The following is a 26,220-nucleotide window of genomic DNA, read 5'->3' as shown; positions in this document are numbered from 1 at the left end:
TAGTTATTTTGACATTTATCCATTTTATTGTGTGCATTAACAGTTTTTTTCTGTCCATTGCTGAGTAGTATTCCAGTGTATGGATATCCACAGTTTATTTATCCATTCACCTGCTGATAGACATTTACTTTGTTTCCCATTTTTTTGCTATTACAAATAAAGTTACCATGGACATTTGTGTACAAGTCTTTTTATGGGTATATATTTTCTTTTTTCAGTTAAATATCTTAAAGTGGAATAGTTGGATCATACAGTAGGTATATGTCTAACTTTTAAAGAAACTACAAACTGTTGCACCATTTTCCATTCATAGTAGCAGCACATGGAGTTTCAGTTACTCCACATCCTTACCAACTCTAGCACGGTTAGTCTTTGTGGTTGGAAAATAAATTAACTTCTTTTTTTCACTTTCAGAATGTCAGAGTTGACAGAGCCCTTAATAATCAATTAGCTCAACCCTTCACTTATAGGCAAAGAAGCTAAGACTGAGAGAGGAGGAGCAATTTGCCCAAGGTCCCATAGGCAATCAGTGGCAGAGGCAGCGGCTGGACAAAGTTACTGCTAAGTTCTGGTTTTGTTCTGCCTGTGATTCTCTCATTTAGAATACCTAAATAGGAAACTCCCTTCCCGTAATATACACTTTTCTAAATCTGATGCGTTAAGGGCAGCTACTGCAGTACAGAGAAAACAATTTCTTTTGCATTTATGCTTGTTCCCTGTTTCCAGGAAGATAGGGGTGAATGACATCCCTTTTCCATTAAACGAGGCTGATAATACAAATGATTGAATGTGATTTGGTTCAGAGGTACAAAAAAGAAAAGAAAACCAAAACCAAAAAAGGCAGAGCCTGAGAGGCATTAGTACTAACTTGTGTTATCTATGCTCCTCTTGGAAAGATAAAAAGATGCCACTAGTTAATATAGAGATGGGAGGGTTTGCTGAAGGTCTACAACATCCACAGGGAAGTCAAACTGGGGGTGGGAGGAAGGCAGAGCCGTAAGAATAAAAATAGACAGTTATGCATAGACACCTGTGGAGTTGGCCACGGAATGGTTGATGGGCTGGGTCAAATCATAGAGGGCTTGGTATGTCCCAAATATACACCCCAAAAGGCCCAGGATGCTGATCATGATGTCCTTGGCAATGGTGACACAGCTCATGTCCTCAGAGTAAAAGGTGATGATCTCCAGGAGGGGCGGGATGATGAGGGCCAGGACGCTGCTGCTCACAGAGCCCACCAGGGAGATGACCAGGTCTAGGTGGGGGATGAGGATGGCTGAGACACCTGTGATCAGAAGAGAAATTTAGAATTACTGAATGTCCCTGCAAAAAGGGAGCTCAGAAATAAACCACTGTTTTGGAGCCCTAGAATTCCACAGATGCCTGAGATACTGCTCGAACAGTCTTGAACAGGCTCGAGCGGTAGATCAGGCAATGCAGTGCTGAACGCCCACCTCTGTTTTAACCACCAACACACGTGCTCTCTTTTTATATTTTGTATATTGGATTTTTCATATATAATCTTTATTGAAAGGGCTCCTCTACCACTTACCTATCATAACCTCCTCACTGTAGATATGGGGACATTTCAAGCTCTAGAGGAAACAGGACTTGCTCAAGTTCACATAGGGCTGAGATGAGACTCCACTGGGATGCTTGATCTAATGTCCTTTCCACTCTACTATGCTCCCTCTCATGTATAGGGAAGAACTTGGCACACTGTAGGTGCCCAATAAGTGCTTGACTCTTATCCTCATGGGGCACCTTTTCTTTTTTTTTTTTTCGAGACAGAGTTTCACTCTTTTTTGCCCGGGCTAGAGTGCCATGGCATCAGCCTAGCTCACAGCAACCTCAAATTCCTGGGCTCAAGCAATCCTTCTGCCTCAGCCTCCCAAGTAGCTGGGACTACAGGCATGTGCCACCATGCCCGGCTAATTTTTTCTATATATTTTCAGTTGTCTGATTAATTTCTTTGTATTTTTAGTAGAGACGGGGTCTCGCTCTTGCTCCGGCTGGTCTCAAACTCCTGAGCTCAAACAATCTGCCCGCCTTGGCCTCCCAGAGTGCTAGGATTACAGGCGTGAGCCACCGCACCCGGCCTCATGGGGCACCTTTTCTGGATTCTCCATGTCTGGACATGCTCCAAAGAATGAATTTCCCAGCCCTGTTCATAATGTTTCCCAAACACCTACAATGGCTCCCACGAATGAGTGACGGAATGAATGGAAGGGAGCATGAAGAAAGGGAGGGAGGGAGAGAGGAAAGGAGGAGAAAAGAGTGCACCCCAAAAATGATCAGCCCCTTGGGGTTTTTCCCTACAGTTAAACACTACTTTATAATAGGGGACTCGTTCAGAATTAACAATAGGAAGGAATATGGCACAATGGAAAACATAGGCTTTGGTGCTACACAACCCATGTTCAAATCCCAGCTCTGTCACTTAGCATGTATGACTTGGGCATGTTACTTAATTTGTCGGGGTCACAGTTCCCTCAGTTGGTAACATTACATTGCTAGGCAGTCATGAGTATTAGATGATTAGATAATGTCAGCACAGTGCTTGCCATATAGAAGGGTGATTAAATGAATGATATTTATTTGTCCCATAAGCCAGTCAGTGTATCCTTTCTATGTGTAGTCAGTAGAGATTACTGTGACATTACTGCGTGGTAGTTCTGTTAAGCCCCACTTCAAGTGGAAAAATCAATATCCAGGGAGATGAAGTATCTTGCCCTAGGTCACAAAGAAGGCTAGTGGCTGAGCCAATGATGGTGGGATGGGCACCAGTGTGATTTCCTGTCATAGCTTTGGGCAAAGAGTGCCCTTTTATCCTACTCACAGGTCAGACAGACCAAGGCTGTGCGGACAGACAGGTCTACAAACAGTGCCCAGTTCTCTGACACCTGGGAGATGGCGAATGGGATGATGATCTCGGCCGGGACGTGGAACTGGAGGGCATAGGTGAAGAAGATGCCAACGGAGTACATCAGCTTCGCAGACTGGTACAACCTGCAGACAGATGGATGGGATGCGAAATGTCACGTGGGTCCCCAGAAGAGCCATTCAGGATTCACTCATTGTTCAGAAGCTGTTACAGGTGGAGTACCCCTAATCCGAAAAGCCAAAATCAGAAATGCTCCAAAATCTTAAACTTTTTTAGCGCTGACATGACACACAAAGAAAAATACTCACTGGAGCATTTCAGATTTCAGATTTTCAGATTAGGGATGTGAATCAGTAAATACAATGCAAAGATTCCAAAATCCAAAACAATCCAAAATCTGAAACACTTCTGGTCCCAAGCATTTCAGATAAGGAATACTCAACCTGTACTTGTTATTGAGTTATAGAATTGACTAGTGTCCAATGACTCAGGCCAGACTGGCCACCAGGGCTACCAGGGAAGCTTATTAAAACTATACATTCTTGGAGATTCTGAGTTAGTAGACCTGTGGCCCAGGAATCTATCCATGGTTTTCTTTTCTTTTAATATTTTAAAAAGGTAAAATCTACATAGAATAAAATTTACAGTACAAAAGTCATGCAGTGAAAAGCATCCTTCCCACCTTAATTTCTAGTCTCCAGCTCCCCTTTCCATAGGCAATCACTCAGAGCTTTCCTGTGGCCCTTCCAGAAATAGTTTTTTTTTGTTGTTTGTTTTTGAGACAGAATCTCAATCTGTTGCCCGGGCTAGAGTGCCGCGGCATCAGCCTAACTCACAGCAACCTCAAACTCCTGGGCTCAAGCGATCCTCCTGCCTCAGCCTCCCAGGTAGCTGGGACTACAGGCACGTGCCACCGTGCACGGCTAATTTTTTCTATTTTTAGTTGTTTGGCTAATTTCTTTCTATTTATAGTAGAGACGGGGTCTTGCTCTTGCTCAGGCCGGTCTCAAACTCCTGAGCTCAAGCAATCCTCCTGCCTCGGCCTCGCAGAGTGCTAGGATTACAGGCATGAGCCACCACGCCCAGCCCAGAAATAATTCGTGTAAGTACAAGCTTACACAGAATGTAAGAACACACACAGGTGCACATGCACACACACGTGAATACACACACTTACGTGCATACACACATGCATTGCATCATTCCTCTATACACTGTTGAACTCCTTTTTTTTCCTTCATCCAATATTTCTTGAAGATTGTTCCCTGCCAGTACACACAGATCTGGCTCTTCTATTTAGTAGCTGTTTGGTATTCCAATTGCATAGATATACTGTAACTTTTTTAATTGATCACCAGTTAATGGATATTTAGATTATGCCTAGTCTTTGTTCCAAGCAAACAATGCTGCAAAGAATACACTTGTACATATATCTATGCACATATGTTATACAACCTCAGAAGTAAAAATGCTGGGTACAAGTCTATGTGATTTTAAATTTTGATAGCTACTGACATACTGCTCATTTGTTGTCCTAGTATATGAAAGGACCTGCTTCCCCACATCCTTGCCAAACAGCGTGCGAGGGTATGCTGGTCTTTGCTATTGGATTTTTTAAACTCCATTTCTATTATATTTTCAAGCATCTTTCTATCTGGCCATCTGGCCATCCACTTTTTCATTTGCCTGAGAACTGTTTGATCATGCTCTTTGCCCATTTCTTCTTGGGTTGTTGGCCTTTAATCTTATTGGGAAGAGATATTTGTTTAAGGCTCCCCTGAAGAACCTGATGACCAGCCAGGTTCACACCAAGAGGTGTGAAGTCCTGACGGAGTTCAACGCCCTCATTTTCTAGCTGAGGTCCCGGGAAGGAAAGTGCCCTGCCCCAGGTTGCCAGAGGCAGCCCAACTCGCGCAGAATAAGAACAACGTATTCGGATGATGTCTTACTGGTGTAAAGGTTCAACTTCAAAGGAATGCCATGTTTATGATCTCATCTAGTCTTTACCACAACACAATGACGTGGGCGGGGCTGGTGGCATTTTTCTCATTCTGCAGCTCTGGCTTTGAGGGAAATGAATGCCCTAGCATCCTACTCACCTCAGAAAGACAAAGGCTGCGGGGACAGTAACAGCGATGATAGCTAACACTCAGTGAGTGCCTACCATGTGCCAGGCACTTTCCCAAGCATTTGCCGTCAATTAAACCAATTAATCCTCACAGTCACTTCATGAGGTAGCGTGGCGGTCATTTGTGCTGTCCACCAAATACTTCTAGGAAGTGGTGGCATTGCACTTCCCTGACCCCTCGGAGTGAGGTGTGGCCATGTGACTTGCTTTGACCGATGAAGTGTGAACAGGAGGGATGTATGTCACTTCCAAGGCGGCTTTACCAGCTTCATGGGAAAGGGCAGGACTCACTGTGCTCACTGCCTTGGCAGCCGGCAACACTTTAGAGAGTGGCTGGCCCTGGAGTGGGGATGGTGCGTAGCTTCACCCCAGCCACGCCATAATGGGCATGAGGCATGAGCACAGGATTAAGCACTGGTATGTCCAGCCACTGAGATTTCGGACTTATCGATTATTGGAGCGTAACCTCGCCTGTCCTGACTGATACAAATGGGCATTAGTATTATCCTCATCACACTGACGAGGATGGACATGAGGTCTACAATATTAGATAGCTTGCTCAAGGTCACATAAGAACCAGGGTGCAAACCCCATTAGTTAGCTTTAGAACCTTCGCTCTTAAACTCTTGGCTATACTGATTGCTTAGTCACTTACAGTATCACCATATTGTAAGAATTAATTGAAGTAATGCACAGTGCCTAGATTATCAAACTTACCTGTTGCTGTAATGAATACTACTACTAACAGTAAATATTTATTGGTAATGATAACCCGAGGGAATGCCCCACTCTGCTGCTCAGGCTCAGGTCCCACGCCTCTCCCCATCCCGAGCCGAGGAGGGCAGGGACGTACCAGCAATTGGGCAAGTTGAGGGTGATGCTGGCCTGGGTGTCTGACCCGAACTTCATATAGCCCAGTGTCCCCAGGCAGATATAGAGGCTGATGACAAGGGACATCCCCAAGTACAGAACAAAGGAAAACTGCTGTGGGTCCTTCATCTGGTTTTTGAGAGGCAGAACCTGGGGGTGAAAAGAGTTTGGGGGAGACAAGGTGGAAATGTGGCCCCTTGTGAAGGAGCAGGGTCCCCCACAAGCACAGACGTCGCTCTCCACATGGGCCCAGGGTCAGGAAGGGGCCTCTTCACAGGATGGGGCTCCCTTTCATTTTCTCTCATGTTGGCTGTTTCCAGGAATGCCCTGCTCCACCTAGGCTGACGAGTGAATTCTCACTCGGTCTTCACGGCTTAGCGTGGGGCATGGAGCAGCAGGCACCTGTGTGTGGGCTCTGACTTCCCCTCTACCAGGAGATCATGTTCTGCACTTTTCATAGATACTATTTATTTAGAAATCTGGAGCCAAAATCGGCCACTCTACAGAGCACTTAGGGACTGTTCACTGAGACCCCATCGATCTTACCATACCGACGCCTTCGAATGTGAAGATGGCTGTACCAAAGAACAGCAAGAAGGTCTTCCAGTTCGCCATCAGAGGTAGGTTGCTGGGATACGGAATCCCCTGAAACACAGTAGGACAAGGGCATTGGCTTTGATCGCAAATCTTTGGATGATGATGGGTGATGATTAGCTTTTATAGCTTGTGGGGCAGAAGTGTTCCTAGATGTCATATTGGCAGAGGCTGATCAGAGCAGGGGATTCCCTTCTTCATCTTCACCTGCCCATCCTGCTAATGACCCTCCTCAGGCGTTTCTGAGACTCGGGACCCCGACCCCCTTCTGCTGTGGTTTCAGGCACAGACCTGTATGATATACTCAAAGATGAGAGCCATGCTCCCCAGGGTGGTGATGTTGGCCAATGTCGAGAAGATGGACAGCACCTTGAGGTTCTGGATGAACACCAACAGGACCAGGAAGGGCAGGATTGCCAGCATGTAGAAACGAATGTCCAGAATGGGAGTCAGCACCAGGTTCTTCCTGGGTTGGCAGTTGTTGGAGGTCACGTGGGCTTCTTCCACCATCTGATATGTAGCATAATGAAAGGTGGTATAGTTAGGGCGGCCAGATAAAGCACAAGACACTAATGGAATTTGAATTTCAGATGATTGACATAACTTCTTAGTATCAATATGTCCCCAACATTGCATAGGACATACAGTAAAAATAATATTATTCACTACTTATCTGAAATTCAAATTTAACTGGGTGTCACCTACTTTTATTTGCCAAATTTGGCAACCCTAACTGTAATGCCCATGACTGTGACAACCAGAAAGCCTTAGAATCATAAAGGCCCAAGGCTGAAGGGTCCCTTTGTCATCTGGCCTAACCTCTTCTTCCTCACCAAATTTTTCTTTCATATGTCCAAAGAAAGGGAATTTATTACACAAGAATATCCTCTTTAACTTTAAATAGTCCTAAACATTGGAAAGCTCTACATACTGAACAAAATCTATCTACTTGATTCTACCTACTACCTCCATGAGATCAATTTTTTTAGCTTCCACATGTGAGAACATGCAATATCTGTCTTTCTGTTCTTGACTGTTTCACTTAACATAATGTCCTCCAGTTCCATCTACATTGCTGCAAATGACAAGATTTCTTTCTTTTTTATGGCTGAACAATATTACATTGTACATATATACCACATTTTCTTTATCCAAGAGAGGTTGGTTAATGGGTAGAAAAATACAGTTAGAAAGACTAAGTTCCTGTGTTTGGCAGCCACAGTAGGGCAACTGTAGTTAACAATAATTTATTGTATATTTCAAAATAACTAGAAAAGAAGATTTGGAATGTTTCCAACACAAAGACATGATAAATGTTTGAGGTGATGGATATCCCAATTAACTTGATTTGATCATTATGCATTGTATAACATGTATCAAAATATCACCATAAATAAGTACAACTATTATATATCAATGTAGAAAGCTAAAAAATAAAATAAAGACCTGTAATTTGGAAAAAAATTCCATCTGCTTGAATATTCTATCTGCAATACTTGTCATAGTTCTTTCTGGCTATTTGGGTGCATGGAAACAAGTAAGCTCCTCTATTCCACAAAGCCAAGAAAGAATGCTGTGATTGATTTATAATGTCTATTGGGAATGCAGTGAGGGGAAGGTTGCAGGTTGCTTGCCATATATTTAGTTAGGCATCTTCTACATGAACACCTTGAGATGCTTAAATTTCACCAATGCTTTTCAGGCTAGAGATTCTCAGTTATTTCTGATTGGTCATGATTACAAGCCTCTCTCTCTACCCTGGTTACATTTTTCAGAAATTACTTTGGCTCCTCAATGATCTTTTTAAAAATGTGATTCTTGGGACTGAGAGAACTTCCAAGTGTGGTCTCATCCAGGGGTAGAAATGAAGCTGTCTCCTCCCATGATCTGAAGACTATACTTTTGCTAATGTAGCCCTAGGAGCCGGAGGTCTGCCTTTCTACCACTCTGCCCAGGACTGGCCTCTTTACCTGTTGTAAATTATCTGCCATAAACATAAAATAAACACTGCAGAAGCCCAGCTGCGTGATGATTAATAAGAAGCTGACGGTGTACCTGGGAAGGAAAAGAAGAGGTAAAACAAAAGGAGAAAACAAACATTACAATTATCTTTTTTGAATGTGTTTACTTTTTGAAATGATTATTTCTGTTGATATTATGTTTTATTTTTCTTATTTTGAACATTTTAAAGCCTATAGAAAAAGTCAAAAAAAATAGTATAATTAACAACCATATACTCTTTAAGTAAATATATCAATTGTTAATTTTTTGCCCCAAATTGCATTATGTAGGTATGTTTGTATGTATGTGTTCATTCAACCATCCACACATACACAAACATACACACACACACACACACACACGCACGCACTTGTTTTTCAGAATCATTTGCAAGTCATTTGCAGATATCATAACACTTCAGCCCTAAATACCTCAGCATGTCTCTCTTAAGACTACGATAGCCAGAAAATCAACATTAATATCCTCAAATATACAGTCCCTATTTTATTAAGAAATACAGTCGCCCTTTGTTATCTGTAGGACATTGGTTCTAGGACCACCCCACCCCCTGTGGATACCAAAACCTGAAGATGTTCAAGTCCCTTATATAAAATGGCATAGTACTACCCCAATTCTCTCCAAAATATCTTTTGTAGCTGCTTTTTTTTAATTCAGGATTTAATGAAGTGTTGTATATTGCATTTGGCCATATCTCTTTAGTCTTTTTTTTTTTTTTTTTTTTACGTGGAACAGCCCCACATATATCTATCTTTTTGTGTTTTTCATGTTAGTGGCTTTTTTTGAAGAGTCCAAGCCAATTGTCTTGTAGAATGCCCCACATCGTGGACTTGCACGATTGCTTCCTCATGATGAAATTCACTAAGAGGTGATGTTTTGCACCTCTATTTCATCATATGGGAAGGCACATGAGGTCCTGCTGTTCTACTACAGTGGTGACTACCAGTTCTCTCCATCGTAAATGTACGTTTTCCTTTGTAATCTATGGGGTAAAACTTTAAGATGGCAGGAGTATCCTATTTCCCTCAAAACAATGGTTTTAACATTCATTGCCTGAATCAATTATTTCATCAGTGGCTGCAAGGTGGTGATTTTCTAATTCTATCTGTCATTTCTTCTAAATGTATTAGCTGGCATTTAGGAGACGGATTTTCTTCCCTTCTCTTTCTTTTGGTATCATGATAGAATTATTAATTATTTTAAAAATTTAATATCTTATACTCTGCTATTGTCATTATTCTTTTGGATTCTTAGTGTTCCAAATTTGGAGATGTGTTTATTTTTTTAAGGGAACAGAAATATGTTCCTTTACTTAGATTCTAATGTTTAGATCTAATGTTTAGATTCTAATTATTTAGATCAGTGTTTTTCAAAATTGGGTTGCGGTACCAACCAATTTGTTGGTTGAGGTGTTAAGTCAAAAATACAAACTCCTGGTTCTCATATCAGCCTATTGTGTCAGAATCTGGGAGGTGTCACATGAAACTTCAGATCATTGGTTTTCTTCTGTCTTTATTATGGAGCTTTTCACATATATACACAAGCAATAAGAATAATTTAATGAATCTCTAGTTTCAACAGTTATTAACTTTTTGCCAATCTCCTTCTATCCATCTCTTTATCTCTACCACACACATACTTAATTTGTCAGAGTATTTGTAGCAAACCAAAGACCTCAAATAATTTCCCCTATAAATAACTCAGTATGAAGCCCTAATGGATAAGAATTTAAAAAGGATAATCATCAGACCATTATTATCCTTTATCAAATTAACAGCAATTTATTTATGTCATCTAATATTTAGTTCATATCCAGATTTCTCAAATCGGTCTCCAAAATATCTATCTTATAGCTGGTTTCCAAAAAAGTCTATATATTACATTTTGTTAAGTCTCTCAAATTTTTAAAACTGCTATATTCCCCTTTCCCTGTTTTCTTTTCTCCTTGCAACTTTTTATTTCTTGGTGTTACTGAGGATACCAGACTATTTGTTCTGCAGTATATCCTATTTTTCAGATTTGGTTGATGACTTCCTCATGACATCATTTATCTTATTCCTCTATGCCCTGTGTTGCCTGTAAACAAATACTAGATCTAGTGGCTTGATTAGGTGGAGATTCTTTGTTTTCTAGCAAGAATATTTCAGAGGTGGTACTCTGTACTCCCTACTGTATCCCATTGTGAGATACACCATGTCTGGCTGTCCTGCCTGTCTAAACGTGAGATGCCAAGATGAGTACATGAGGTCAGGTGGTATTGGTGCCTTCTTGCTTTATAAAGTTTCCCAATGACCTTTCATCTAACATCTTGAGCATCCTTTAACGATTATTGCCTACATGGAATGGGCAGTTTTTAAGCAAGCTCCCTAGGTATCTCTTAGTACATTAAAAATGATAGATCATTAGTTTAAATAAAATGTTTCCAACTCTTTCTCAGTCTCTGAACTTCCAGTGTCATGGTGGGAGCTAGATGCTGGGTGCCAGTCCTTGCTTTACCTCTAAATTCCTGTGTGATCCTGAACAACTTTATTGTCCTCTCTGAGTTTCATTTTTCTCCATCTGAGCAGGCATGAATATAGTGATCTGTAAGGGCCCTTCATGCCTTAAATATTTATTCAGGGTGTCATGAAAATTGATAAGCCATCCATTATTGTAAGGCATCCATTATTTCTGTCACATGACCTCACTGGTTTGACCATTAGAGTGGCTCCTATCAGGAGATCAATGACCTACTGAGAACCCATCCCAGGAGAGGAGCTGCAGAAGGGATCTTAGCAGCCATAAGAGGGACTCACTGCCTCTCAAAGGACTTTGCCAAGAAAGAGTGCAGTGTTAGGTTCTTGGTCAAATCTCTGCTCCACCACTATCAACGTCTATGCCTTTGGGTCACCTCATATTTCCAGGACAATAACAACCCACCCTGCCTACCTCACAAGGTTGTTGAGATGATCTGAGAAGCTAAGACAGAGAAAACCATTTTGTACACCATTAACTTTTTTTTTTTTTTTTTGAGACAGAGTCTCATTCTGTTGCCCGGGCTAGAGTGCCGTGGTGTCAGCTTAGCTCACAGCAATCTCAAACTCCTGGGCTCAAGCGATACTCCCACCTCAGCCTCCCAAGTACAGGCGTGCACCATGACGCCCGGCTAATTTTTCTATTTTTGGTAGAGACGAGGTCTCGCTCTTGCTCAGGCTTCTTGCTCAGGCTGCTCTCGAACTCCCGACCTTGAGCGATCCGCCCGCCTCGGCCTCCCAAAGTGCTAGGATTACAGGCGTGAGCCACTGTGCCCGGCCCACCATTAACTTTTTTTTTTCTTTTTTTTTTTTTTTTAATTTCAGCATATTATGGGGGTACAGATGTTTAGGTTACGTATGTTGCCCTTGCCCCCTCCTCCCCCCTCACCATTAACTTTTTATCGAGCAAGGTAACAACCTGAATGTTCACCACCAGGGGAATAATCAAATAAAACTGTGGTGTACATTCACACTAGGGAACATTGTGAGCCTTAAAAAATAATGAGGTAGGTGTATATGTCCCAATGTGGAAAAAAATTAGGGACATATTATATTGTCAGATGAAAAAACAATTTTCCAGAAATTATTCCAAGTAACATATAAGAAAATATAAAAGAAATTATATACTTCCATTCACATACATGTATTGATGTACACATAGGAAAAAAACGTCTAGAGGAATATTTACTAACTAGATATCAATGATTAGAAAGAGTGGGATGGGGACGGGCTATTGGGAGGAGTCTCTATGTTGTGTTTGATAGTTTACAATAAGAACATATTCATTTCAAACCTGGGTAACTAGAAATAAAGGAAGAGCTGGTGAGGATTACGATTGCTATTTTTCTACTACCTCCCCCACACGGAGTGTGTCCTCAGCCAGGTGTTTGGGCAGGATTCAAGGCTGTACATCGTGGCCTCTCCATAGTTCACAAAAGTCTTTTGCAGTCTAGGGGGAAAGGACGACAACGTGTAACTTAAAACATTTTTGTTAAAGGTACAATTTACTCCCAGAGTAAGTCATTATTATATATTTGTATGTTAGCATGGAGTGTTCTGTTAATTTTCTAGCAATGGTATATTTTATACTTTAACAACTTTCAAGAAAGTTTGCCTTTTTTTCTTTTCTTGTGGGTATCTTTTTAAGCACAGATATTTAAGTGGATATCATTGGATTTGTTCTTTTTGAGTAAATAGTAACTGTGCATTGATTTAGAAATGTAAAGCAGGAAAGAGGAGATATGGTGGTGGGAGGAGGTGTGAGGGGACCTGCTGGGGGAAGGGGCATTGTGGGTGTGGCCAAGCCCATGATTTTATCTTTTCTGGATTTACATTTCATCCTTCCCACTGGGGAGGTGTCAGAACATTCGAGATGTCTGCCTTGGACCAGATCCCATGCACAGGTGATACTCAGGCTCCTGCCCAGCAGCCTTATACGATGTGACGCCCAAGTTTCAGCCTGTCCCTCTTCCCTTGTCCTTCTTCCTAGGTGACCTTTTCCAAGGGTGGGGCAGGCCCTGCTGTAGGCCCTGCCATCGGTGGCAGGAGCGAGTGGGAGTAGCAGCACGTTGCTGAGGTCCTGAATGCACGTTGTTAATTGCTGGACTGAGGGGAGAAGTGGAAAGAGAGAAAGGGCCCCAGACTTGTTAGGATAGCAGGGTTTCAATCCCATATGCCCATAGCTGGAGACGTTGAGTGAGTCTCTCTAGATTTCTGGGCCTCAGTATTTTCACATGCAGGCTGGGTTTTGGGGAGGAGACAGCGAGAGATGGATATGGAGCAGTGTTGGGAGTGTGGCATTTTTATTACTGCTTACCGCAGCAGGCATGTGCAATACAAATGAGGTCACCTTGCATAGGACTGGCTAGTATATTACTCCGAGGGTTGCAAATTCAAAAGCTATGGGATCAGACTGAAACTGGTGACCTGGTGGGTGACAGGGGCTGGGCGTAAGACACAGTAGGGAGTAGTGGAGACTGTGGCAAACCAGAGCACACACCCCGTTCTAAAAGAGGTTGATCGGACTTGCCACCAGAAGAACATTAAAGGAATAAAGGCCCAGAGGGCCAGACTGTCTCAAGGAGAAGGCAGAGGTTTGGTTTTTTTTAAAATGTGAAATCTCCAGATTTTTAAACGTTGGCTAAAAAACAAAACAAAACTGTGGAAGTCACCTAAAACATAACTGAAGGCCATAGCCAGCTCTTAGGCATCATTCTGAAACCTGTGCATTTGAGAAAAATGAAAGACTAGTCATCAGAAACAAATCAGAGAAGGGCTGTCAGGAATGGCCAGGTGTCAGACGCCTACGTGGCGATATAACGATCCCAGTAGGGAAGAGAAGCTTTGCAAAATGGTTAAGAGTGGAGTCAGATAGGTCTTTGAATACCGGCTCTGCCAGTTCACAGCTGCGTGACCTTGGGCAAGCACTTAAGCCTCAATTCTGTAAAATGGGACTGAAAATAGCACCAACCACGGAGGCATAATTACCGTAAGGAGTAAAGAAGGCTTGCAAAGCTCTTGGCGCGGTCACCGGGCACAGTGTCTTTGCATAATAAATTTAACTGCTGCGTGAGGAAATGCTCTTAAAAGTGTTTTGTGAGCTGGAAAGTGCTCCGAAAGTTAGGTGTGACTGATGCATACTCCAGATACACCTATTTGAATCATGATAATTTGGCTTTAGGAGGAGTTTCATTTACTATCCCTATTTTGATTTTTGAGGGCTTTCTTCACGTTTCCAGGGACCTACTTGGATTTGCACGCCTGGGGAGCAGCTGAGCCCTGGGCATCTCAGCATTCTTTGTCTTCATTGCATCTGTCTTTTCTTTCTAAAGTTGTTTTTGAATTAAAGTTTCAAATACATAAACATGGAGTATTATATGTGTTTTGTTAATGACTGAAGTCATTGTAAACTTTTCTTTTTATTGCAAAGTATGTTTTTTACTATTACTAAATTTTTCCGAAAGGAGTTTGCCTGGAACAAATTACCCTGAGAAGGGGTCCGTATTGGGCTGGGGGGAAGTTGGAGGTGGGGAGATTAAAACGAAAAGAAGCATGTCTCTAACTATCTCACACATATATACAACAGTTTACATAGTACTTTTTGGGTTTTTTTCTTTTTAAGACAGAATCTTGCTTTGTCGTCCCTGGTGGAGTGCAGTGAAGTCATCATAGCCTTAAACTCCTGGGCTCAAGTGATACTCCCACCTCAGCCTCCCAAGTACAGGCGTGCACCATGACGCCCGGCTAATTTTTCTATTTTTGGTAGAGACGAGGTCTCGCTCTTGCTCAGGCTGGTCTCCAACTCCTGAGCTCAAGCGGAGTACCAGGATTACAGACGTGAGCCACCACACCAGGCCTACAGAGGACTTTTATCTTTTATCACTTTGATGCTCTCAGGTAAGGAGATTTAGGCTCAGAGGGGTACAGAGAATTGACACAGTCACTCCACTTGTAAGCAGCAGAGCTGGATTTCCACCTAGACTCTCCAATTGGGATTCTTTCTCACCCCCTCCGACACCTCCATAGAATCCAGAGTGGCGGGGTGGTGGCCTGGAGAAGTGGCCAAGTTACTTGGGTCAATGGTCAAAAGAAACTGAACACACCCTTGGAGGGGGTCCCAGTTCTGGGATGAGAGAGAAGCAGGACTCTCACCTCTGACTGAGGTGGTGAGCACAGTTCAGCAGGATGACCATGCAGTGCACTGTGAGGATCCCAATGGCCAGCATGCTGATGGGACCGACCTGGAGGGAGAGGAGAGACAGGGACAGTGAGATACATACTGAACATTCCCATACCCTGGCCCTCTCCTAGTCCAAGTGCTGCAGCCCCTCCCATAATAAAGCTGTCTGTGGATGAGAGACCCTGTCTGAATGTCCTCGTGCCCCGAGATAGTAGGGTTTGAATACCCTTCTTAGCCAATCGCTATAAAGTGGCTGCTTGACCTCTGCTAGAATAACTCCAGTGACAGAGAGCTCACTACATCCCCACACAGCCCATGCATTTTCTTATCTGCCACAGCTACCCTTTTAGAGTCCCTCCATGGTAAATTCCTTGTACACACCCTAGTCTTCATCTCCACCAAGATGCTTGAAGACCAAGGTTCCTCTTGTGACTTAGTTCTCTTCCTCTAGTACAGCGTTTATCAACAGTGGAACTATGGACATTTGGGGGCAGGTGATTCTTTGTTGTAAGGAGCTGTCCTGTGCAATGTAAGATACTTGGCAGCATCCCTGGGCCTCTACCCACTAGGTGTCTATGTCCCCCACCCCCAGGTTGTGACAACCAAAAATGTCTCTAGACATTGTAAATGTCCTGCGGTGGGGCAAAAAATTATCCCAAGTTGAGAATCATTTCTAGTGCATCTAATTTGTCAATATTCATTTTAAAAAGTAGGGCTGATTATTAATCATAATCTTCCAGATGTGATCAGAAGGGTATAGAGTAAAGAAGGTCTCTCTCACCTCCTTTTTTCTGGACACTCATGTCTTTATAGATGTGACCTATCACAAAGAAACAAACGAGCGATCAAGAGCACCACTAGATTCCACCAGAATGTAGCCTCCATGTGGCAGACACTTTCTTGTCTTGTTTACTTCTATACTCTTAGGGCCTAAGAGTGCACATAGTAGGTACTCGATAGATATTTTTCAAATAAATCATGGTCAGAGGTTCTGGTGGGAAATGGAAGGTAAAGAAAATCATCAAATGCCTCTTAGGAAGCAAAAATCAAAGGATACAAGAACTGTCTTAAAAAGCAAATACCACACTGGCAAAGAGAGTTTGGCTAAAGGCTATGTCTTCTGCAGAAGTTCTAGAACCCAGAGTTTTCCAAAGGGGAGAGTCCCATTTCTGGATTAGAACTACTAAAGATCAGAAGTCATGTCAGAGGAAGCAAGGGTCTTGTTTTGCCTTCTTTAGGCATGGTGTCACTTACCAGGCCTAGAGAGAAGCAAAAAAATTCACTGCAACCACATGAAAACTATATATTTGGTATCAATTCAATTCGATAGACCTTAATTGCTTCTTGCTGTGTGCCCATCTCTACAGCAGCTACTGTGGGGAGATGTAAAGGGAAATCAGACAGTTCGCCCTCAGAGCTATCAATGAGCTGAGGACACTAGGTCTATTAAAAAACAGATATATCCCATCTTTGCAAGTACTTTAGGAATTCCAGGTGAGGTAGATACAAGTAGTAGAAAAACACAAGGTATGGCGGCATCCATGTTCATAAGGAAGGGTAAAGTTTTAGAGAGGAGCAAATTTCACAAGGGAGCTGGGATCAACAGACGAAAGAGATGGGACAGGTTGGCGCAGGGAGAGTGTGGGATTGGTGGGGGAATCTATCCTCATATTCAAGCCACTTTCTCACGTGCCATCAAATGCTTTGGAGGGCGGACGGGATCGGCGCGGTCAGGGCGGGGTGGCCGCAGACCCATCAAATGCTTTGAAACAGGAAGGGGAGGACAGTGGGCAAAGTGGAGTCTATGAGACGGTGGGTGTTTGAGACCAATGGCCCACCCGCTCTGGGGAGGCCTAGGTTGGCTCCAGCGGTTTGATGCCAACAGGCACATTTCCTATTGCAGAAGGTCCCCCCAAAGTGCCCACTGATAAATAGTACAAAAGCATTTGGGATGCATAAACCCCTTCCCCAAAGAGGTAAGCCTAGTTCCTGTCCCATACATGCATCTTACCAACAAGCCGGCATTTTTTATGGCCAGGGGAAGCCCCAGGAGTCCTGTGCCAATGTTGCATTTCAGCAGGTGGATCAAGGTTTGCAGCAGCCTGTGGTGGGGAGAGCAGGGAGACAAGAGGGCTCTGTTAGTGGGAGGGCAGGGTGGCCCAGGGCTTAGCCTGATTCCAGCAGCTCCAGCGGTGCCTGTGGAGAAGAGGCACAAGACCTGGGGAAGAGGGACAAGACCGGATGAAGTGGACTCGGAGGCAACTCTCCATTCTAGGGATCTGTCCTGGAACATCGGATCCAGGGCTGGTGCGAGTTCAGGAGCATCAAGAAAGATTTAATCCACACTAGGCTCTAAAGAAAAAAGTGCATTAAAATTGCTAGCATTCTGGATAACTCCCTAAAACCAGCTGGTTTGTTAATTGATCTGATGATTTCTTTCATGATTTATTCACTCAATATTTACTGATACTACATTGTCTACCATTTAGATGGACAATGACAAAAATTAGTCATAATTGCCTCAATTTACAGAGTATTTATTGGCATCAGGTCATTTATTAACTCACTCACTAGAAAAAAAGATAATAATCTTCTACCACATACAGGAATATTTACTGGTTCTAGTTCACTTCATCCATTTGCTCAACCAATATTCATTGCGAATATGAATTGCTATATATATAAATATATATAATCCATGAATTGCTATGTAATATATCCATGCTATTCATTAGATAAAATGTAATAATTTAGGGCTATTGCTAACGTGCACACAGAGTACTTACAACGTGTGGGGCAGGGTGCTGGGTACCAGGGGTCCTCATACCTGTGCTGGCAGCTCCTGCCCAGGCAGCTCCCATCCTGATGGCGATTGGGGGTGGGCAGTGGGAACAGGACCATGGGAACAGAATCAAAAAGGAACTTGAATGAAAAGTGAGTGCAAGAGCACTGAATCCAGAGGCAGGAGCACTGGATTCTGAGTTCTAGCTCTGCCATTAACCTACTGTGTTTGGTTACTACTTTGGGAAGCCCCTTAAAGTCTGCTTAGATCCTGTTTCCTCACCTGCCAAAAAAGAAGAATAATTCTAGTCCTGCCTATGTCCCATGGCTGTGTAAGAATCAAAAGAGGAAATGACATGATGAGTCTTGAAATCATGAAGTGCTTCACAGATGTGAGCTTCATCATCATCATTGCCACCATCTTTGATTTGGCCTTCATGGGGCTCACCTGTTGGAAAGAGCCTCCTTGAAGAGGAAGCAGAGTTGGGGTGGTAGAACAAAGGCAAGCAAGGGCTGGTTTAAGCCAGTAGAGGTGCCCCCTCCACCTGGAACAAAAGGGTGTCTGGAGGAGGCCGTTGGAGGTGCAGTCCAAGTCTCCGGCCAAGACAGAGAACCTCTTCTGCCACCCTTACACTGTCTGGAGGTGGCCAGGAGAGTGGAAACCAACAGCCCAAGGTCACACAGTGAGTTCGGCAGAGATAGTGCTTGTGTCTATGTCTCATCCCTTAAGGAGTCACGACTGGGGACTTTGAGGAGGAGGCTGTGCGAGGCCTTTGCATTTCAATATCGAACTGGGGGACTGTCAGGTGGAGAGAACAGGCAGGCCACTGGGGACCTCTGTGTCTTCCCACATCTCCATTAGGTCAGTCAATTCACCTAAGTGGGGGTTGGGGGGTGGGAACCTGTTGTCCCTTCACTTCCAAGAAATACATTTTATTTCTTAATAACTGAAATTATTGAAAAATATGTCAAAGCAAAAAAAAAATCTAATTTTTTCCCTTTTGTCAATTCTTTAGTAGTAATTTCTTCAAAAGACATGCTCTCTCTCCCGGCTTCCTTCCCTCCTTCCCTTCATCTCTCACTTCTTTCCCACGATAGCACCTTGCCCCGCTTGAATCAGATCTCATGGGAAAGGTGAGACAAGGTTTTGCAGCAGCCATTGAGCCTTAGCGAACAGCATTACACGTCAGGGCCTTGGAGCATAAACACGTGGGGCAGTTCCTCTGGGCCTTTTTAAAAAATTAGCTTTATATTTTTCCTTGACAAATAACACATCGCTATTATAAAAGGAAATTCCAAAATCCCACCAATTGGAAATAACCATGGACTATGATTAATATTCTTCTGGGCATCCCTATTTGTTTCTAGATAAATGCACAGAATTTCACACGAGGAGAACTGCTATACATGCTGGATCCTATGAATAATGTGTACTACACAGTCTCCATGTCTATAGATTTTCTCCATCACTTTTATTGGCTATATTGTATTGTACGTTTGTACCATACTTTAACCATTCTCTAATTTTTTTTCTATTTTTAGTAGAGATAGGGTCTCGCTCTTGCTCAGGGTAATCTCAAACTCCTGACCTCAAGCAATCCTAGCCAGAGTCCTAGGATTACAGGCATGAGCCACCATGCTTGGCCTATGATTCTCTTAATGTTTCTAAATTTTCAACATTATAACTAGTGCCTCAGTAAAAATTATCATGCATACTTGTGCTATTATTTCATTAGGAAAAATTCCTAGAAGTGCTATTATTGATCAAAAGATATATTCATTTATATTTAATTATACTTAAACTAGGTAGGAACACTCAGAGCACAAAATTCAAAGGGTAAAACAAAACAAAAACAACCAAAAAATCTTATGAAATATATATGAATCTCTCTCCTATCTCTGTATCTCCATCTCCCAGTTCTCTTTCCCAGAGGTAGCCACTGCTGTCAGGTGTGTGTGTGTGTGTGTGTGTGTGTGTGTGTGTGTGTGTGTGTATGTGTGTACTTTCAAAGATAGCATTTGCCCAATAAGTATTTGTATGTTTTATTCAAATGGCATTTTAGGATTTGACATGCAACACTGCCATCTAGAAAGGTACCAATTTAATTCTTCCCAAAAGGACATGGGAGAAGACATTTCCTGGTACCCTTATCAACACTAGAGATTGTCATTTACAGGCTGTTACACCCATGGCTGTTATCTGTCTGAGTAGATAACAGTCTGATTGACAGTAAAGTCCTAGAGAAAAGTTCTATGTGTTTGAGTTTGGGGCAGTAAAGGTAGAGACATGGGATTGGCAGGTGACTGTTTTCTGGATGGATCTGGGAGGGGAGAGGAGTTGGGGGGGGGGAGAAAAAGAGAATAATGGCAGATGTGTGAGGAGAGGGAAGCCAGCCCGAGTTAGGAAACTGATCCTGGAATCGGCAGCTCAGGTTGGGGATGGCCGCTCTAGCTGGGTTACTTTGCAAACCTGGGACACAGGTAATACCCACAGCCATAAGGATCAATCTTCTTAGACTCTGAAGTTTTCGTCTTTTGTCCGTGTATCTCCTGTTCAGTGGGGTAAGAGTGTTAAGGAGAGAGAAGGGGTCCAGAGCTGCAAAAGCAGCAGCGCCACCCTAACTTGACGTAAGTTCTGGAAGGGTGGCGCGGTCACTTACGATAGTCCCGCTTCCTCAGCAGGGTGGACGTTCTCTGAAGTCGTGCTGCTGCTGTTCTCTGAGAGCGACTTGGACCCATCATTCAAGGAGTTCAGCCCACTGCTGTAGTCCCTTCCAAGCAATGACATCTTCAGCGAGGTGGCTAGGTGGCGAGGCTCGGGGTTAGGGCCTTGCATGGGTCTCCAGTGGGTGTTTGCTCAGAGAACCCATGGCTGCAGACCTGAGCTCCTAATTCCCAAGGGCGCCCGACGGCGAAGCCCGAGGCGTGCGAGTCAGTGCAGCAGTGGCCGCTTGAGAAGCTGCTGCTGCTGCCGCCTCACCTGGCGAACGGGGGACTTAGGAGAGTCCCATCTCAGAGCGATTCTCAGTCCCCCTCGCAATCGCTCCGTCACCCGCCACGACTCGCCTGGGCTTTTGGCCTCTTCCACCTTGGCCCTCGCTGCTGTAGGGCAAAGTGAACCGTGGGACTGGGAGGAAGAAGGCACCATTGGACTGGAGGTCCTGGTGCCTGGATGTGGTTCAGGCTCGGGGCTTGTCTGCCTCTGGCGAGGAGGAAACCAGAGCTACCTCACAATGGAGGCTGCCCGGCCAATAAGCTGCCGCGGAACCCCAGCACGCGGGTGTGGCCAGCAGAGTAATCCAGCTGCCGCCTTGCCTGCGCCGGGGTGAAGGTGGCTTGTAGGGCCCAGTTCAAATGCCACTTGCTCAGAATTTCTGAGCAAGGAGGGGTATATGGGCTGCTAGCTATTTGGGAGTACAGGTAAACTTAAAAAAAAATCATTTGTTCAACAGATATTTATGGAGAACCTAATATATGCTAGGAACTGTTCCCCATGCTGAGAATACGTTAATGTAGAAGACCTACTGCAATCTCTGCTTTCATGGAATTTATTAGCAGTCTGTGGGGCTGGGGGAGACAGACAATAAGCAAAGCAAATGTGTCAAGTATCTGTTAGTGGGTAATAAGCGCTGTAGAGAATAATGCAGGAAAGGGGAATGGGACGTGCTGGCCAAGGGGAGGGCTGCAATTTTAGATCAGATGGTCAGGGAGGATCTCACTGAGAAAGTGACATTTGGGTAAACAAGGCAAGGGAGCATGTCCCATGTACATCTTGGGTAAGAAACTTCGAGCAGTGGAGACAATACGTGCAAAGGTCCTGAGACAGGAGAGTGGCTGGAGTATTTTAGGAGTAGTAACGAGGACACATGGCTGGCTCAGAGTGCACAAAGGAGAGTGGAGACGAGTGGAGTAGACAGGTGTCTGGTTTGCCCAGTATTTTCCAGGTTTGTGCCTGTTGCCCTGACATAATTATTAATAGTGCCTCCTTTCACTATGAAAAGTATCCTGAAATTGGGCATGGTAGCACATGCTTGTAGTACTAGCTACTAAGGAGGCTCAGGCATGAGAATTGCTTGAGCCCAGGAGTTCAAATCTAGCCTAGATAACATAGTGAGAACCCATCTCTAAAAAAATAAAATAAAACAAAATAAATAAATTAAAGTAACCTGGTTTGGGTGATAAATTACATGGTCACAGCGGAGATACGGTTAGAGAGGTAATGGGAGGGGGTGGAGTGGATCTTGCAGGCTATTGCAATGCCTTTGGATTTTACTTTGAGAAAGATGAGAAATCTCGAAGGGTTCTGAGCAGAGAAGTGACATGACTTATATATTGGGCCATTTTGCCAGGAGCAGACTGAAGGGGAGTGAGGGAGATCAACTAGGATTAGGAGGCTATTACAGTAATCTAAGAGGCTCTTGCAGTGTCCCAGGTGGCAGACAGCAGTGGCTTGATCCAGAGTGGTAGTGAAAGAGATGGTGAGAAGTGAGTGAATTCTGGATTTTTTTTAAAGCTAAAGCCGGGAAGCTGTGCTGATGGCCTTGAGATGGGTGTAGAAGAAAGAAAGGAGTTAAGGATGGCTCCAGTGTTTTTAGCCTGAGTAACAACAGGAAGGATGGGATGGGTATCAACAAAGTCTCATCTTAATGCTGCCTTTGCAGAGTAAGCACTGGCACTGAACTTGGATTGTGTACTCATTGGGAGGGACTGCACAGGTTGCTTATCAAGATTAAGGGAGGCCAAAGCATGCCCACCTCAACTCTCAGTACTGCCATAAATCAACATGATGAACCTCTCTCTTCCTCTGAATAGCAAATGAAATTTCTCTCTCCACTGGTGATCTAAAGACTTTTTCTCAAGTTGAAAATAATTTCCCCTCTCCCGTCTCATTTATTCATTTATTCATTGCTTTAATACTTACCTAGCAAATGCCTACTCTATATTAGGCACTGTAGACTTAGCAACAAACAGGACAGGCGGTGCGCCTGTTGTCAAGGTGTCTGCACGTTCACAGGGAGACAGACAGTAAACAGAGATGCAATAGATGAAGTTAGGGACAGGTGCAGGTGGGCAGCATTAACCACAGGAAAAGAGGAGGGGGGCAAAAAGGAGGAGACCAATTAGCATTTAGAACCTAACCCACAACAGCAGGAACTTGAGGTCAGGGACTGTTGCAGGCCAGGAGCATGCGCAGAAACTAGGAGCTCAGGTCCAAAGATGACCTTGTCCCATTAACATACATCAACATAGTAAAAATCACACCCATCTGTTCCAGGACAGTTTATAATTGTCATGGCAACCCCTGGAAGTTACCCACTAAGGATAAAAATGGGGAGGGCCCTTAGTTCTAAGAACTCTCCACTCTATTCCCAGGAAGGTAAGGAATATTCCATGCGCCATTTAGCATATCATAAGGTGCAGAGATAAAAATAGAAGTGTGGTAAGGCCCCAGGGTCTTCTCCACTCGTGGAGATAGACCCATTTCCCTTCAGGAAATGTACTTTGGCTTTCTATCCTGTGCTGACAAGCCTTCAATAAAAGCTGCTTGTGTGGAAATGCTAGCGTCTGTCATCACTCCCCACTGGCCCTGCTTGTAATTCTTGCAAGCCAGGAGCCAGAGAACCAGGGCAAAACCTCTAAAAAATCAACCCTGACAATTATAATACATGCTATGCTCATTTCAAAAAAAAAAGCAAAGCAAAACTCTAAGCTACGAGATGAAGAAGGTGAAAATCACCCCCAGCCAGAGTGAGCAGCCTCCCTCATGCACACCGGAGCGCTGGCGCACTGCCGCACCTGCTGCCGCCAACATAACGTGAAAATACTGCCTTTGAAGAAAATTGTGGTAAATTGCATATAATATAAACTTTATCATCTTAACTGTTTTGAAGTGTGCAGTTTACTGGTGTTAAATACATCCACACTGTTGTACAATTTCCAGAATGCTTTTCATCTTGCAAAACTGAAACTGTTTACCTATTAAACAACTACTCCCCTTTCTCCTCTCCTTTTGTCCCTGGCCACCCCCATTCTGCTCTCTGTCTCCATGAGTATGACAACTCCAGGTACCTCATCTAAGGAGAATCTTACAGTGTAAGATTTTTGTGACTGGCTTATTTCACTCAGCACAATGTCCTCAGGGTTCAGCCACGTGGTAGCATGTGTCAGAATTTCCTTCCTTTTTGAGGCTGAATAGTATTCCATTGTGTGCATATACCACATTTTGCCACATTTTGTTCGTCCATTCATCAGTTGATGACTATTAGGGGTTATTTTCACCTTTTGGCTACTGTGAGTAATGTTATTATGAACGTGGCTGTACAAATATCTCTTTGAAGTGGTCATACAACTTTCCCACTTAATATATTCCGTACATATTTTCACTTCACCAAACACAAGAAGAAATAATCTTTAATGGTTGGAGAGTGTTTTATTTGTAAAGTTGGGTTGATTGAGGTATAATTTACACTCAGAAAACTCACCCCTTTTAACTCTACAGGTCAATGAGTTTTGACACATGTGTACAGTCTTAGAACTGACACTACAATCTATATAGCATTTCCATCACTCCAGAAAGTTCCCTTGGGCCCCTTTGTAGTCAATCTTCTCCCACAACATCCAGCCCTTGGCAGCCATCGATGGATGTGTTCCATCCCTGCAGTTTAACCTTTTCCAGAATGTTATAACATGTAAACTTTAAGTCTGGCATCTTTTACTCAGCGTAATGCTTTTGAGATGCACCCATGTTGTTGAGCACATCAGTACTTTATTTCTTTTTATAGCCGAGTAGTATGTTACTGTATGATGTACCACAATGCGCTTATCCATTCACTTGTTGATGGCCACTGGGATTATTTGTAGTTTTGGGTGATTGTGAACAAAACTGCTATAAACGCTCATGTACAGGACTTCGTAGGGTCAAATGTTTTTTTTATTTATCTGGTAATGATTTAAGAGTGGGATTGCTTGGTCATATGGTGAGTTTATTTTTAACTTTATAACAAACTACCAAACTGTTTTCCAAAGTGGCTGTACTATTCTGCATTCCCACCGGCAATTTTTGAGAGTTGCAGATGCTTACTTCCATAGTCTTTTCTTGCACCTTATTTTGCTTAATAAAACTCTTAAGCAGCCACTTTTTTTTTTTTTTTTTTTGAGACAGGGTCTTGCTCTGTTGCCTGGGCTAGAGTGCGGTGGCATCATCACAGCTCATTGCAACCTCAAACTCCGTGCCAGCCAGTGCTTTTTTTGTTTTGTTTTTAATGCAAAATATATGTTTAAGGGTTAGATTTCCTGATCTTTTCCACTGTGGTTTTTGGTTTCACATCAAAAGGCCTTTGCTACCTCAAGATCGTAAGATATTTTCTTAAGTTATCTGTTGCTTTTAAATGGCTATTTTTTTTTGCCTTTTAATATTTAAATTTTAATTCTTAATAGAATCCTGGCTCTGCCACTTACTACCTGTGTGGTTTAGCCAAATCACTTGTGTCTTATTTTCCTCACCTGTAAAAGAAATCACAAGAACCTCTCAAATAAAATGAGAAAAGGACAGATTATTCAATAACTAGTGCTGGGAAAACTATTTAGCCATTTGGAGAATGAGTTAACAACAACAATAATAACACACGGTCATTTCGTGCAATTTAATCTATCGATTTTTTTTAACATTGTTAAAAAATGTTAGAGGGTGTTGGGAAGATTGAGAAAGTTCGTATGTGTACAGCATTGAGAATGGTGCTCAGCATCTGATGAGCTTCTAGTAAGTGTTGGGCAGGTATTTGGATTGGTCACTCCGAAGAACTGGGAGGTGGAAAACTGGAAACTGTGTCAAGGGTGACTAAGCCCGGCTTCTGGTATGAGAAAGTCCAACTTATTTTAAAACAGATGCTGAGGCAGCAGAAAATAATAAGAATTCACTACAGTTCCCTTCATCATATAATAACATTTCTTTGTATTCTCGGGTCTGTTTTTGTACTCTCCTCCCATTGATTGGTCTTTTTTAATGCTAGTACCAAATTGCTTGAATTACGATAGCTATGCGATATTCTTAATGTCTAAGAGGGAAGGTCCACTCTCTTTACTCACCTTTTTCATAATTTTCTCCCTGCATCTACATTAATTCTTCTAGATGAATTTAAGAATCTGCCAAGTTCCCCCCTCTCCCAGGAAATCTAGTTGAGTGTATTATTGAGATTAAATTGATAGATTATGGCTGGGCGAGGTGGCTCACGTCTGTAGTCCTAGCACTTTG

The 26,220-nt window shown here is 43.1% G+C and overlaps 1 protein-coding gene across 1 annotated transcript; it reads right to left on the bottom strand.

The window, feature by feature from the left end:
• Positions 1-374: 374 nt before the first annotated feature.
• SLC36A3 (solute carrier family 36, member 3) lies at positions 375-21,156 on the bottom strand. Its single transcript, XM_012658270.1, has 10 exons — positions 20,630-21,156; positions 17,200-17,290; positions 15,161-15,249; positions 12,363-12,458; positions 8,447-8,531; positions 6,768-6,986; positions 6,429-6,527; positions 5,866-6,032; positions 2,840-3,009; positions 375-1,285 (listed from the first exon to the last, which is right to left on the bottom strand). Exons 1-10 carry the CDS (start codon positions 20,803-20,805, stop codon positions 1,017-1,019), a joined length of 1,461 nt encoding a protein of 486 aa, XP_012513724.1. The 5' UTR covers positions 20,806-21,156; the 3' UTR covers positions 375-1,016.
• Positions 21,157-26,220: the final 5,064 nt, after the last annotated feature.

The sequence above is a fragment of the Propithecus coquereli genome, unplaced genomic scaffold, assembly GCF_000956105.1.
Source record: "Propithecus coquereli isolate 6110/MARCELLA unplaced genomic scaffold, Pcoq_1.0 Scaffold58, whole genome shotgun sequence".
Classification (NCBI taxonomy): domain Eukaryota; kingdom Metazoa; phylum Chordata; class Mammalia; order Primates; family Indriidae; genus Propithecus; species Propithecus coquereli.
This window is presented reverse-complemented; position numbering and strand designations above follow the sequence as displayed.